The following is a 14501-nucleotide window of genomic DNA, read 5'->3' on the forward strand; positions in this document are numbered from 1 at the left end:
GCTATCTCTCCAGCCCCCTGAGGACAGTTTTAAGTGAAGGTGCTGGGAAAACAAGTGGATGGGTTGTTTGGGTTCAAGGGTCCTACATCACCCAGGCTGGGCTCTGATATTGCTGGACCCTCTCACCTCAGCCTCTAGAATGGCTGGGAATGCATGTGCCCAGCTGAGGCTTCTTTTAATTTTTTACGATATTTATGGGCAGAGAGCGTGAATGGGCACATCAGGGCCTTCAGCTGCTGCAAACAAACTCCAGGTGCGTGCGCCACCACATTCAGCAATATTTTGTTTTTAATTTGAACTCATGCCTGCCTTCTTCCGTTCCTCCCTGTCTTCCTTTTTTTCCTTCCTCCACCCCGTGAGACAAGATCTCACTATGTAGCCCAGCTTAGACAAGCTTGGGATCCTTTTGCCTTTGCCTTCTGAAAGCTGGGGTTGTCAGTTTCCTATTTCCTCAGACTCCAAAAGGGCAGGAACCTTGTCCTCTGCTAAATTTTGGTGCTAGACATAAAGTCCTAGTTTTTTTTCCCCTTTGTGTGCGTGTGTGTAGTGTGCATACATGCATGATTGTGCGTGTGCAGGGGTGTGTTTGCGTCTGTGCACATACATGTCAGGTCAAGAGGATAACTGGGTGTTCACTGTTAGTTTGCTGAGCACGTACTTTATCTACTGGGGATGGAATTCAGGTCCTCATGTTTGGAAGGCAAGCACTTCCCCTACTTCGCTATCTCCCCAGCTCCCACAAACTAGAGTGAGCCAGCAAGGGCCACCCCAGACCCTGTGCATGGTGACAAGGGCTCATGAGTTTACAGGTCCTGCCAACGCGCTCAGTCTCGCCAGTGCCTCCCAGGACGGTCTTCGCTGCAGTGGAAAGCTGCTTCGGAGAGGGGAAAAAAGCTGCCGGGGTGGGGGCAGCGGGTCATGACGGGTCCAGTGGTATCGCTGGGAAGGCCGTCCTTGTGCCCCTGGACGATAGGCTCGGAGGAAGCCTGGCGCCCGTCCCGCCTCAAGACAGTCCCGTCCGAGGACTCCTGGGTGTCAGGACAAAGGGGCAGGCGACATTCAAAATGAGCATTTTCAGCCGGGCGTGGTGGTGCACGCCTTTAATCCCAGCACTCGGGAGGCAGAGGTAGGAGGGTCGCCGTGAGTTCAAGGCCACCCTGAGACTGCATAGCCTAAAAAACCCTAACTCAACATTCCCATTTTCATTCACGTGACGCTGAGTGTTACAGCTCCTCCGGGCTCCCGTAGTAGGAGGCGGGCGGAGGGTCACGTGAGCGCGGCTCCGGCGTCCCCGCGCCTGCGCGGCGGGCCGTGGCGTGAGCGTGGCGCCGGCCCGGGCGGGCGGCGGGCATGGCGGGGTCCTCGGAGGGCGCGGCGCCGGCCGCGGCGCTGGCCGCCGTGCTCAGGCGCAGCTCGGGCTTGCCTCCCGAGAGCGCCCCGGTCCGCGGCTACGACTTCAGCCGCGGCGTGGACTACGGCGCGCTCCTAGACGCCTTCCGCACCACCGGCTTCCAGGCCACCAACTTCGGGCGGGCGGTGCAGCAGGTCAACGCCATGGTGAGCCGGGGCGGACGGAGCCTGGGGAGGCCGGAAAGCTAGCAGGGCGCCGAAGGAGCCTCGGGTTTGCCTTTCCCGAGGGCACGGAGCCCCGAAAGGAGGAGGATGCTCTGATTGCTAGAGGGATCGGGTTCTGGTGGGTTTGACAGGCCCCGGGCGGGGAAAGGACCTGCCCTGGTCCTGTACAAGAGTTCCTGCATCCCTCAGTGGAATCTAACCCTGCAACCCACGTGGGGTGCCTGGGCTAGAACTTGGGGCCCGAGTGAGTGCAGCTTGACTTGGTCCTAACACCCAGATCGAGAAGAAGCTGGAACCTCTGGCGCAGGATGAAGACCAGTATGCAGACCTGACCCACAGCCTTCGGCCACTCACGGGCTGCACCATTTTCCTGGGCTACACATCCAACCTCATCAGTTCAGGCATCCGTGAGACCATTCGCTACCTCGTGCAACACAACATGGTGGGGACCCAGCAGACAGTAAAATGAAGAGATGTGGTTCTGGTCCTGTCCCGTCCTGTCCACACACACCCCGAACCCCCTCCCCACCAGTAGGGTCTTGCTTTGTGTCCCAGGCTGGCCTTGAACTTGCGGCAATGCTACGGCCTTAGCCTCTTGCCTGTTGGATTACTCTGCAACTGGTCAGTTTTAAGCAGGGGAACAGGGCTGGATTTGATTTTGTTGCAGAACTCCCTGCCATGGGTCATGGATGAATGATGTTAGGAGTGCTGCCCAAAGGGGCCAACCTGTTACCTGTGGCTACAGGTGGACGTATTGGTGACCACTGCTGGAGGTGTGGAGGAGGACCTCATCAAATGTCTGGCGCCCACATACATTGGCGAGTTCAGCCTCAGAGGGAAGGACCTCCGGGAGAACGGGATCAACAGGTGGGGTTCTGAGCGCCATGGGACAGGGAAGCCAGGTCAAGGGGGTCCCGGAGACACGCTCACGTGTTCCCTGTCGCAGGATCGGGAACCTACTTGTGCCCAATGACAATTACTGCAAGTTTGAGGACTGGCTGATGCCCATTCTGGACCAGATGGTGCTGGAGCAGAACACCGAGGTGGAGCGGGGCCCTGAGGGGAGAGGATCACGCAGCTGCGTCACAGCACCTGTGTGCTAACTGCTGATGCCACTCCCTTCCAGGGCGTTAAGTGGACCCCTTCCAAGATGATTGCCCGTTTGGGCAAGGAGATCAACAACCCAGAATCAGTGTATTACTGGGCCCAGAAGGTGAGGAGCTGCGTGGCGGCATTTCTAGGCTTTGTGTCGTATTAACCCCATTCGTCTTTGCAACCCCTATAATAATGGTTAGTGGGAGAGATGACTTAGCCAGTGAGACACTTGCCTGCAAAGCCAAAAGACCCAGGTTCCATTCTCCAGGACCCACGTCAAGCCAGATACATAAGGTGGTGCATGTGCCTGGAGTTTGTTCGTAGTGGCTAGAGACCCTGGTGCATCCAATCTCTTTATCTCTACCTCTCTCCTTAGTAAATAAAATACTTTTAGGCTTCCCAATCTTACATGAAGAGCTTCATCAGGTTATTTGTTGAATGAGGGTCCAGACTGCTGTCAGTTGGGGACAGTGCCTCCCCTGGGGCCTGGCCTAGGATACCACTTTCCAGAGAGACTGATGCCTAAGAATCTAAGCCACTCGCTGCTCACTCTGTGCCTGGAACCTCTCTTTCCTTTTCTTGTGTGCGCGTGCACGTTTGCATGCACGTGGGCACATGTGTGCTTGTGGAGACCACAGGTCATCATCTATTGCTCTTTTACCTTTTTTATTTTGGGGGGGGCAGAGTCTCACTAGCTCAGGCTGACCTGGAATACACTAGGTAGTCCCAGGGTGACCTCGAACTGACGTTGATCCTCCTACCTCTTACCTCCCAAGTGCTGGGATGAAAGGTGTGCCCCACCACTCCAGGTGCTTAAATTTTTTTAGATAGTGAGTATACCAGGGCTTCTTGTCAATGCAGACAAACTCCATCCAAGTGCACTTTGTGTGTCTGGCTTTATGTAGGAACCAGGGAACTCTTATCCTGAGCCAGCAGGCTTTGCAAGCAAGCTCCTTTAACTGCTGAGTCATCTCCTAGTCCTCCACCTTATTCTTTTGAGACAGGGTCTCATGAATCTATAGCACTCACCGACTCAGCTAATCAGCTTGCCCTAGGGGTGCTCTGGTCGCTGCCCCCACCCCCAGCACTAGAATTACAGTCCCACATCACCACACCTGGATTTTAAATTAGTGCTGGGGATCTAGGCTCAGTTCATCATGCTTGTGTGACAAGCATTTTACCCACTAAACTCCTTCCCAACAACCCCCAAGCTCATTCTTTTTTTTAAATATTTTTCAAGGTAGGGTCTCACTGTAGCCAAGGCTGACCTGGAATTCACTATGTAGTCTCAGGGTGGTCTCGAACTCACAGCGATCCTCCTACCTCTGCCTCCTGAGTGCTGGGATTAAAAAGGCGTCTGCCACTATAAGTGGTTTTTAAAATTTTCTTAAAATGTTAATATTTTTTATTTGAGGGGGGAGAGGAGAGAGGATGGTGCACCTGGCCTCCAGCCACTGCAAATGAATTCCAGGTGCATATGCCTTTGTGCATCTGGCTTTTGTGGGCCCTAGGGTCGTTCACCTTTTGCAGGCAAATGCCTTAGCCACTAAGCTATCTCCCCTGCCCCAGATACGTTCTAAGAGTCCCCGTATGTCCTTCTTCCTGTGAGGCAGTGGGTTGTCGGGGGCAGGCAGGCAGGCAGGGTGGGAGCCAGAGTGTCCTTTCCAGGCTCTGGGTTGCAGCTGCTGACCAGCCCCGGCTCTCCCCTCAGAACCACATCCCTGTGTTGAGCCCTGCACTCACGGATGGTTCACTGGGCGACATGATCTTCTTCCATTCCTACAAGAACCCAGGCCTTGTTCTGGACATCGTTGAGGGTGAGGCACTGGGGTCCCTGAAGGGGGAAAGTGGGCCTGTCTAAGCCAAACCCTGACTAGCTTTCTCCCAGCAGACTTGCGGCTTATCAACACACAGGCCATCTTCGCCAAACGCTCAGGCATGATCATCCTGGGTGGAGGTGTGGTCAAGCATCACATTGCCAACGCCAACCTCATGGTGAGTGGGGAGGTCCCTGCAAGGCCACTCTGGTCCAGTGTACAGAGACACTGGCCATGGCTGTGGACTAGGTGGACCAGAATCCCTGTCCACCTTGGGATGACATTCTAGTGGGGTAGACAGACAGTAGTGGGTGACATGAGTGTGAGGTGATGATGCCAGGGACGTAAGGCCAGGCAAGCACATGCCTGTAATCCCAGTTACTCAGGATGGTTTGGGCTCAGGAGTACATGCTTACATTTACATCTGCTCAGTGTTCCATGCTGAGGCCAGATGGTTGGAGCCCAGGAGTTAATGACCAGCCTGGGCAACACAGCAAATCCTGGGGCTTCAAAAGACATAAAAACAGTGCTGGAGAGGTGGCTTAGTGGTTAAGGCTCTTGCCTGCAAAGCTTAAGGACCCATGTTCAACTCCCCAGATCCCATACAGGGTGGTGCACAAGTATGAGTTGGATTGCAGTGGCTGGAGGCCCTAGCACACCAATATCCTCTCTTGCTCTCATTAAAAAGAAAAAGACAATGAGAAGGGGTGTGTTGTACCCTGAGACGACACAGTAAATTCCAGGTTAGCCTGGGCTAGAGGCACTACCTCGAAAAACAAAAGAAATGCCAGCCTGTATCGGGCAGGTACCTGTGTGGAAGGACAGCTCTTTATTTGTCCAGCAAACTGTCACAGACACTTCAAGGGCTGCCTTCCTCTGGGACACCCCAGCCTGCTTGGCTCCCATGTCCTGGTGCCCTGTTTGCTGCTGGCTGACCAGGCTCCTTGCCCTGTTTACAGCGGAATGGGGCCGATTATGCCGTCTACGTCAACACAGCCCAGGAGTTTGATGGCTCGGACTCGGGTGCTCATCCAGACGAAGCTGTCTCTTGGGGCAAGATCCGGATGGATGCACAGCCCGTGAAGGTAGAGGGTGGCTGGGCGGGCAGAGTCCCTGGGGCGTGGGCTCGGTTGCCCACCTGGGTCTTCTGCAGGTCCATGCTAATGCCTCCCCGGTCTTCCACCCCGGGCTGTGGGCCCGGTTGCCCACCCGGGTCCTGTGCAGGTCCACGCAGATGCCTCCCTGGTCTTCCCCCTCCTTGTGGCGGAAACCTTTGCCCGGAAAGCAGATGCCTTCATGCCCGAGAAGAGCAAGGACTGAGAAGAGCAAGGACGAGCCTGTCCCAGGGCCTCACTCCTCTATTTATTTGCATGCAGCCCCGCCTGGGCCCGCGCGCTGGTCAGCAGTGCCCCCAGAATAAAAGGTCTCTGTTGGCCTTCCAACTGTCTTGGTCCTCGTGCCAGCTTCACCAGCTTCAGCCCGCTCCCCCCTCCACCGCATAGGCCTCTTCTCGCCAGTACTGGATGCTGCCTCCCATGGCGGTTAGCAGGCAGGGCTCTGTGGGGTGGTAAGCTAACGACTGGACCACACCAGGACCTACAGGCAGGGCCAGCGCCAGGGCACCCTGTGGAGTAGAGTGAAGAGCATTTGACTAGCCCTTACCCAGGCTTGACCCCTTGTGAGATCTGGCCTGTAGTCAACCAATCACCTCTTCCCTGACCTCTTCTTTTTGGTGGACCTAGGAATGCTGGGCAAGTCTCTACCCCTGAACACAGGAAAGCCTGGGATCAGCCTTCTTTGCCATCCATCCCAAATGACTGGGGGTGGAACTCAGCCCGTCTGTCTTGCTGGGCAGGGCTCTAACTGTTCCCCAACTCTGGCCTCTAATGGCATTTCCTAGGAACTCTTTATCTTTTCAGACCAAGTACCTCAACCCCCCCCCCAACACACACACTTTTTTGGGTCTCTAGCCCAGACTTTCCTGGAATTCAAGATGTAGGCCATGCATCCCTTCTGCTGCTGAGATTACAGGCATGAGCCACATTCTTAGCTTGTTTTCTTTTTGGTTCAGGCAGGGTCTCTCTAGTCTAAGCTGGCCTGGAACTCGCGATCCTCCAACTTTAACCTCTTAAATTGCTGTGGTTACAGGCATGTACCACCGTGCGTGGCCGTCACCTCTCTTTCTAAACAGATCTTCGGCACCACTGTAAGCTGCAGAGATGCCAGTTCTGTCTGGCCCCATCTCTTCCGGTTTCTCCATTCTCGGCTCTCATCAGGCCCACGTGGTAGCCCCATCCACACTCATCTCCCAGTCACCCACCGTCTGACAGTAATGTGCCTTCAACCATAGTTTCTCTTTGAGCCTCAACACAATGTCCCTTCGTATGCCCGCCAAGGCAGATTCCAGGCTGGAGGCTAAATCCACTCAGCATTCATGCTCTCCACATTCACTCCCAAAGAGTTACTCTCTAGGACTCTCAATTCCTTCCATCCTCTTAGGTAGCCTAATTCTGCCCGCCAGGTCCCAGCACTGACAAGTCTTCCCTGAGTCCCTGCAAGCCCGAACCCCTCTAAAGCAGAATTTCCCACCAGGCTGGGGTATGTCAGGATTGGGGACTGAAGCGACCCATGAGGCCACTCCCAGGCAGTTCAGATTTCCTGAGTTAGGGACTCATCTCAAGCCTTGTTTGCTCCTGTGGGCTCTCCTCATCTGAGGGTCAGTGCCGGTGGCATCCTGGCATTCGTAGCACTCTGACCTGGATCCTGGTGCTGCCATCAAACCCTATTTCCTGACCGGTGTATGCGCCACGCCTCTGAGCTCAGCATTCACTGTTCCCATTGGGGGAAATGCCCTTCTGCTTTGTCCTCATTCCGGCTGAGGAGGACTGCTAGAAATTTGGGGCCAGCCTGCACTGCCAAGTGCAATTTGTGTTGGATCAGTGAATCAAAACCAACAAAACTCAAGGCTGGAATGCATCACCACTCCCCTTTTCAGGAGTGGCAGTGACTGGGGTGAGGATGAGGCTGGGGCCCACCATGGTGACGGTGGGAAGGCTCACCTCCACCAGGTCCCAGAAGAAAACCTTCCCATCCTCAGAGCAGCTGACCACATGTGTGTCACGCTCGCTCAGGCAGCAGTCCAGCTTGTACTCCTGGTTCTTATGGCCTGTGTACCTGGGGATTTTGGGAGGAATCATAGGGTTTGCTCTTTATGAAGGTGGGGGGGGGGTTCCAAGACATGGGTGGAGACTCACTCGCCGAGCAGTTCCCCTGTGTCTTTGTCTAGAAGCCGCAAAGTGGAGTCCAGGCTGGACACCAGGGTGCACTGCCCATCCCGGCTGAAGCAGGTGCAGGTGATGGGGCCTGGGGAGGCGGGGAGAAGAGGTGTTGGGCAGGTGAGGCTTCCAGTTGCCCCAGCGCCTTCCCCGCCTGGCACTCTAGCCCTGGCCACACTTACTGCCCACGTAGTCCGAGAAGAGCTGCCCCATCCTCAGGTCGTAGCGCCTCACACGGCCATCAACGGAGCTGTAGAAGAGGGCGGGTGAGGCCTAAAGCATGGGGCCTGTTCTTCCTGGCACGAGTGGGTTTCGGAGGTAACACTTTGCCACTCAGGCCCTGGGCTAGTCTTACTCCGCAGAGCCCCTGCCTACTTATGGGCTTCACACGTAGAGATCCACCCAACTGTAGACCAAAAATATTTGAAAACAGATCTTGGAGCAGTTTAACATGGACCAGGCCCCGGTTCCATCCCCAGCACCATACAAGTCTTAAGTACCAAACAAAAATGAACAATTGCATCTACCTTTTACTTGCCATCTTCTTACATGGCTGGCTTTGCAAGCCTATGCCACTAGAAGATGATTTATAAGGTATGTGGGAGGGAGGGCACGATGGTGCACACTGGTAATCCCAACTCAGGGAAGGCTGAGGCAGGTAACAGCTGGGAGCCAGGTGTGGTGGTGTACCCCTTTAATCCCAGCACTCAGGAAGTAGAGGTAGGAGTCTTGCGATGAGTTCGAGGCCACTGAGACTACATAGTGAATTCCAGGTCAGCCTGAGCTAGGGCAAGACACTACCTCGAACCTCCCCCCAACCCCCCCAAAAAAAGTAAGCTGGGAATATAGTTCTGTGGTAAAACACTTGCTTAGCATGCAAAAGGCCCCAAGTTTCATGCCCAGTGCAGAAAAATCAAAGCATGTGGGGGAATAGGTTCTATGAATACAGTACTTTGGTGTTTTTATTTTATTTGAAAGAAAGAGAGAGAGAGAGAAAGAATATGAATGGGCGCACCAGGGCCTCCAGCCACTGCAAACAAACTCCAGACACATGCGCCCCCTTGTGCATCTGGCTAATGTGGGCCCTGGAGAGTCGAATCTGGGTCCTTTGGCTTTGCAGGTAAACACCTTGACTGCTAAGCCATCCCTCCAGCCCTATTTTGGTATTTTGATATCCCTGGTGGGTGCTGAAACCAATCCACTCTAGACACCTAGACAACTGTATTCTCAGAATCCAACTCCTTTCCCCATCTCCAGCATTGACACTTAGACCATGTGAAGCTCTGGGAACCGGTCCTCATTGTCCACGACCAGATTTTCTCTTTTCTTTTTTTCTCAGATAGGCTCACACAAGGCTGGAGGGATGGCTTAGCGGTTAAGTGCTTGCCTCTGAAGCCTAAGGACCCCGGTTTGAGGCTCCATTCCCCAGGTCCCACGTTAGCCAGATGCACAAGGGGGTGCATGCATCTGGAGTTCGTTTGCAGTGGCTGGAGGCCCTGGCACACCCATTCTCTCTCTCTATCTGCCTCTTTCTCTCTCTGTTGCTCTCAAATAAATAAATAAAAATAAACAACAACAACAATATATATATATATATATAAGGCTCACACATAGTCCAGGTTTCCTTCAGACTCACTAGGTGGGTTGGAGAGATGGCTCAGTGGTAAAACGTACTTGCTTGTAAAGTGTGGCAGCCTGAATTGATTTCCCCAGTACCCACGTAAAGCCAGATGCCCAATGTGGCGCAAACATTTAGGGTTTGTTTGCAGTGGCTAGAGGCCTTGGTGTACCCATTCTCTCTCTCTCTCCCCTTGCAAATAATACTAAAAAAAAAAAGGAAAAAATAAAATCACAAAACTAAGTGCTGGGCATGGTATCACATACCTTTAACCCCAGCACTTGGGAGGCAGAGGTAAGATGTGCTACCACGTCTGGCTAAAAAAAAAAAAAAATTCTCTGAAGGAGATGGGACTTCCTTTACTTGTCCTAAATGTTGAGATTATGGGCATGCCTAGTCTTGAAGAACACTTTGAAAGGAGAAAGTCGACGCAGGGCACAGGAAAAGTGAGGGCAAAGATCTGGACACAAAGAAGAGAACTTGAGGGGTCAACAGAGACCAGACTGGTCAGAGCCTTGTGCAGGCAGCTAAGGCGTATGAACGTATGCAAGTATTTATTTTGCGGTGGTGTGGATGGAACCTGGAGCCTTTGACATGTTGGGAAGTGCTCGGCCACGCAGCTACACCCAGGGGTACCCGTAGCTTCCAGTGGCACGGGTTGGGGTCCACTCACCCTGACAGGACCTCGTGGTCTGACACCTTCACACTGGATACGCTGTCCCTGGCTTCATCGAGCTTTTGTACTGGCTCCGGCTTCCGAGAGCGGCAGTCCCAACATCGGATACTGGAATCGAGGGAGCCTGCCCGTGAGGCCGACACGAAGGTGAAGTCAGGTTTAGATTGCTAGGCATTAACCTGGGGGTTACCACTGCCCAGGCCCCAGACTCACCAGACAGGATGAGCGTGGCCTCTTCATTAAACTGCACGGTGTTCACCTTCTGGGAGACAAGAAGCGCTGCTTAAAGGAGGCTGAGCTTGGGGCAATGTGCTTTACCGAGGCAGGGGCTCCTGGTGCAAGTTAAAGCGAGGGCCAACATGCCACCCGGTGACCTGGCTGGGCACGGGGCTGGGGTACCCGGGAGACCCCTGGCACCCACACGGGATGGCCGTGGGCACAGGGAGGGCGGGGCTTGTGCTTACCCCGGCGTGGCCCCGAAACTTCCGCACGACCTGGCCCGACGCCACGTCCCACAGCACCACCGCTTTGTCGCCGCCGCCCGAGCAGAGGCTGCTGTTGTCAAAGGAGCTGCGGGGCGGCGCGGAGGAGGTCAGCCTCAGAGCCGGCCGCCGCCGCCGCCCCTTCCCGGCCGGGCCCCCGCGCTCACCCGGCCGCGTCCAGCACCTCGTAGCCGTGGCCGCTGTACGTACGCAGCAGCGTCCCCCGCAGCGGGTTCCACAGCTTCAGGCTCTTGTCGCTGCCGCACGTCAGGCAGTAATGGCCGTCCGCTGCGGAACGGGAGGCGGGGGTTGGGGGGCCACCGGGCGGAAGGGTGACCCCGGAGGCCGCGCGGTCAAAGAACAGGGGCGCTCACCGTTGAAGCGCACGGCCCGCACGGCGCCCTGGCCGCAGTCCAGCGTCCGCAGCCGTTTCCGCGGCAGCTCCGGGGGCCTCGGCTTGGGCTCAGGAAAAGCCATTCTCCCACGTCGCGCCGGACTCACTTGTCTAAGGAGAACCGGCCTCAGAGCGTGGGTGCAACCTCAAGTTTGTTCCCCCGGGATCCATTTCCGGTCTCGCTTCCAGGTCCGCGCGCGACCTCATTTTCGTTCCCCCAGGAATCACTTCCTCTCTAATGTCCCTGTCAGGGTGCAACCTTATTCTTGTTCCCCCAGGAACCACTTCCTGCTCTCAGTTCCAGGTTCGGGTGTAAATTTATTATTGTTTCCCATTTACTTCCTGTCTCTTGCTTCCAGGTCCGGGTGTATCCTTATTTTGTTTTTTATCTTAGAGATAGACAAAAAGGAGAAATAGAAAATTGGCGCACCAGGGTCTCAGCCACTGAACGACGTCTGCACCACTTAGTGTGCACGTGTGACCTTACCCTTGCCTCACCTAGGGGCGCCTGGCTTACGTGGGATCTGGAGAGTACAGCATGGGTCCTTAGGCTTCGCAGGCAAGCGCCTTAACCTCTAAGACTTCTCTCCAGCCCTGAAACATGATTCTTCCCCCGCCTCCGCTCCCCAGGATCCACATCCTGTCTCTCACTTCCAGAGGTCCACGATGCCCACATCAGCGACAACTTTGGGAATGTTGAAAATCCCTTCAGAGTCTTTTCTTCCCACTTCGTTCTTCCGGGTGACAAGGATGATCGTTTCTCATTCTCCGTCCTTTGGCTGAGGGTAGCCACCACCGCCACACCCCCCTCGGAACTGAAGCGCCAGGGCTGTGGGTGTTTCTCTAAAAGGTCACCCTGCCGCGCCAGACCGGCAGCTTCCGTTTTCGCAGCGGAAGAGGCGTGTCTCGGTCTCCAGTCTGGCCATGTCCACGAACAATATGTCGGATCCGAGAAGACCGAACAAAGTGCTGAGGTGAGCGCAGCGGGTTGTGGGTGTGGGTCGGGGGACGCGGGAGGGGAGCGTTCGCCGTATCCGGGGTGGGCCGGGGTCTCGATCGCTCCTGACCCTTGGAGCCTGGCGCAGGTATAAGCCCCCACCGAGCGAGTGTAACCCGGCTCTGGACGACCCGACGCCCGACTACATGAACCTGCTGGGCATGATCTTCAGCATGTGCGGCCTCATGCTTAAGGTGGGCGGGGTTGAATTTCGGTGTGTGTCTGGGGGGCGATGAGTCCTGGGGGCGGGGCCAGAGAGGGGGCTTTATACCATATGCGTTCCAGAAAGGGGTTCCGTTTGGAACGAGTACATGGCAGATCAGTTTAAGGTGGAGCCAGGATTTGAATCCATTTAAGACAACTGAGGCGGGAGAGATGGCTTAGTGGTTAAGACACTTGCCTGTGAAGCCTAAGGACATAGGTTCAATTCCCCAGTACCCAAGTAAGCCAGCGGGTGCATGCGTCTGGTGTTCCTTTGCAGCATTTGGAGGGCTGGCGTGCCATTCTCTCTCAAATAAATAATTAAAAGAAAAAAAAAAAACAGAGACAACTAGGACTAGAGACATGGCTTAATAGTTAAGGTGTTTGCCTGCAAAGCCAACGAACCTCGGATCAATTCCCCAGGACCCTCATAAGTCAGATGCAGAAGGTGGCGCATGTGTCTGGAGTTCGTTTGCAGTGGCTGAAGGCCTTGGCGCGACTATTTTCTGCTCCAACCCCCCCACCCTGTCTTTCTCTCTCTCAAATGAAAGTTAAGTATTTTAATAAAGAGAAAGAGAGACAACTAGAGGAAATGGGTCAGGATCCTCTGCACGTTGAGGCCCCTCTGAGTCTGAGGAGATGTGGGATCCAAGATGCATGTCCCGCCCTCATGGGAAGCAGGAGCCAGGACACTTAGGGCGGGATTGAGGGGCATCTGCGGGATTCAGGTCTGAGCTGTAAGGTAGAATAAGCAGACAGGACGCCTGAAGATGAGGCTGTGGAGAACTGTTTGGTGTGTCTCTCACCGGCCTCGCTCTCCCACCCGCCTTTGTCCAGCTGAAGTGGTGCGCTTGGGTGGCAGTCTACTGCTCCTTCATCAGCTTTGCCAACTCCCGGAGCTCGGAAGACACTAAGCAGATGATGAGCAGCTTCATGTGAGGATGGGCGTTGGGAAACGGGCTCCAGAGCGGGCACGGGGTTCCAGGCCCGTCATCTAGAACCGACACCTCTCTCCTGTCTCAGGCTGTCCATTTCTGCTGTGGTGATGTCTTACCTGCAGAATCCTCAGCCCATGACACCTCCCTGGTGATGGCACCTAGAAGGGGTTGGATCCTGGACTCCTGTGCACCTCCTGTGAGGCCTAGCCTGCCTCCGTGTCTTGTCCTGAGCTGCTGTCCTAGATTTCCACGACTGAGGTGGTCTGTGCCCCCACCCGCAGCTGAATGGAAGGAAGGAAGTCAGTCCTTTCCTTGGTGGGGGCGGGGTTCCACTTCTGCTGCAGCTGAGAGAGGAAGAAGATAGGCCTCCCCTGCCCTTCCTGTTCAGGGAGAGACACTCTTCATGTTTCTACATACACCTATTTGTTTTCTTGTTCAAATGCGTTGATAATAAAGTTTAGCACTCTGGCCTGAGTATGACCTCTCTTTTGTTCCTGGGGAGTGCCCTGCCCAGTGGGGAAAGCCTGATGTAGGGCCCCAAACTGAACTCTCTGGTGGTTAATATCCTTTTACCACTAGCTTTGCTCCTTAAGTCAAGCACCAGAGACAGAGCAGTTATTGCCACTCTTTGGTGACTGCTGCCTCTACTGAAGGGAGCAATCTAGGCTTCCTTTTGTTTAAATATTTTTATTTATTTATTTATTTATTTATTTGAAGCTGAGAGAAAGAAGTAGACAGAGGGAGAATGGGCACAGGAGGGCCTCCAGCCACTGCAGACGAACTCCAGACGCATGTGCAACCTTGTATGTCTGGCTTACGTGGGTCCTGGGGAATTGAATCGAGGTCCTTTGGCTTTGCAGGCAAGTGCCTTATCCACTAAGCCATCTCTCCTGCACTAGGCTTTATTTTGCTCTGGTGCAGGGTATGGAACTTGGGCCTTTATGTACACTAGGAGGTGCTATTCCACTGACTTCCCTGACCCTTCTTAATTTTCTTTCTTTCCTTTATTTATTTATTTTTGAGGCAGGGTTGATATGTAGCCATGGCAGGCGTGGTACTCCAGGTTGGCTATGATCTCAGCAATCCACCTGTTTCAGCCTGTCCAGTATGTTGGGAATACAGTCATGTGCTACCAAACAAGGCTCAGCACTTTGGTTTTCTTTTTTTTTTTTCTTTTTTTTTAAATTGTTTTTATTTATTTATTTATTTATTTATTTGACAAAGATGGGGGGAAGGAGAGAGAATGAATGGGTCCTAGCCTCTCCAAATGAACTCCAGCAATTCCCCAGCTACCCACATAAAGCTGGCCAGGCATCCTATTGAGGCAGGAAGAAACACTTGGGCCTCTCCCCCGACACACACACATGCACACACACAAAGTCCTGGTAGATGGGCAGGACTGTCGTCTGTCCCCGTTGCTAGCCAAACCTGGG

At 54.4% G+C, this 14501-nt stretch overlaps 3 protein-coding genes across 4 annotated transcripts; 2 read left to right on the forward strand and 1 right to left on the reverse strand.

Moving 5' to 3' along the window:
- The first annotated feature begins 1350 nt into the window (after positions 1–1350).
- Dhps (deoxyhypusine synthase) lies at positions 1351–5929 on the forward strand. Its single transcript, XM_004672418.2, has 9 exons — positions 1351–1557; positions 1853–2017; positions 2321–2442; positions 2522–2618; positions 2702–2788; positions 4382–4487; positions 4562–4665; positions 5447–5572; positions 5712–5929. Exons 1-9 carry the CDS (start codon positions 1351–1353, stop codon positions 5805–5807), a joined length of 1110 nt encoding a protein of 369 aa, XP_004672475.2. The 3' UTR covers positions 5808–5929.
- On the reverse strand, positions 5298–11746 carry Wdr83 (WD repeat domain 83). Of its 2 annotated transcripts, none has more exons than XM_045139208.1 (9): positions 10913–11746; positions 10706–10826; positions 10521–10626; positions 10270–10315; positions 10054–10180; positions 7945–8012; positions 7742–7850; positions 7547–7661; positions 5298–6111 (listed from the first exon to the last, which is right to left on the reverse strand). In XM_045139208.1, the coding sequence occupies exons 1-9, from the start codon at positions 11013–11015 to the stop codon at positions 5962–5964; spliced, it is 945 nt and encodes a 314-aa protein (XP_044995143.1). In that variant the 5' UTR covers positions 11016–11746; the 3' UTR covers positions 5298–5961. The 2 variants fall into 2 exon arrangements, with proteins under 2 accessions (XP_044995143.1, XP_044995142.1); XM_045139207.1 differs by having other exon boundaries at positions 10270–10318; positions 10913–11745.
- On the forward strand, positions 11399–13353 carry Wdr83os (WD repeat domain 83 opposite strand). Its single transcript, XM_004672444.2, has 4 exons — positions 11399–11906; positions 12018–12123; positions 12968–13065; positions 13154–13353. Exons 1-4 carry the CDS (start codon positions 11857–11859, stop codon positions 13218–13220), a joined length of 321 nt encoding a protein of 106 aa, XP_004672501.2. The 5' UTR covers positions 11399–11856; the 3' UTR covers positions 13221–13353.
- The last annotated feature ends 1148 nt before the right edge of the window (positions 13354–14501 follow it).

This window comes from Jaculus jaculus, chromosome 21, assembly GCF_020740685.1.
Source record: "Jaculus jaculus isolate mJacJac1 chromosome 21, mJacJac1.mat.Y.cur, whole genome shotgun sequence".
NCBI classification, from domain to species: domain Eukaryota; kingdom Metazoa; phylum Chordata; class Mammalia; order Rodentia; family Dipodidae; genus Jaculus; species Jaculus jaculus.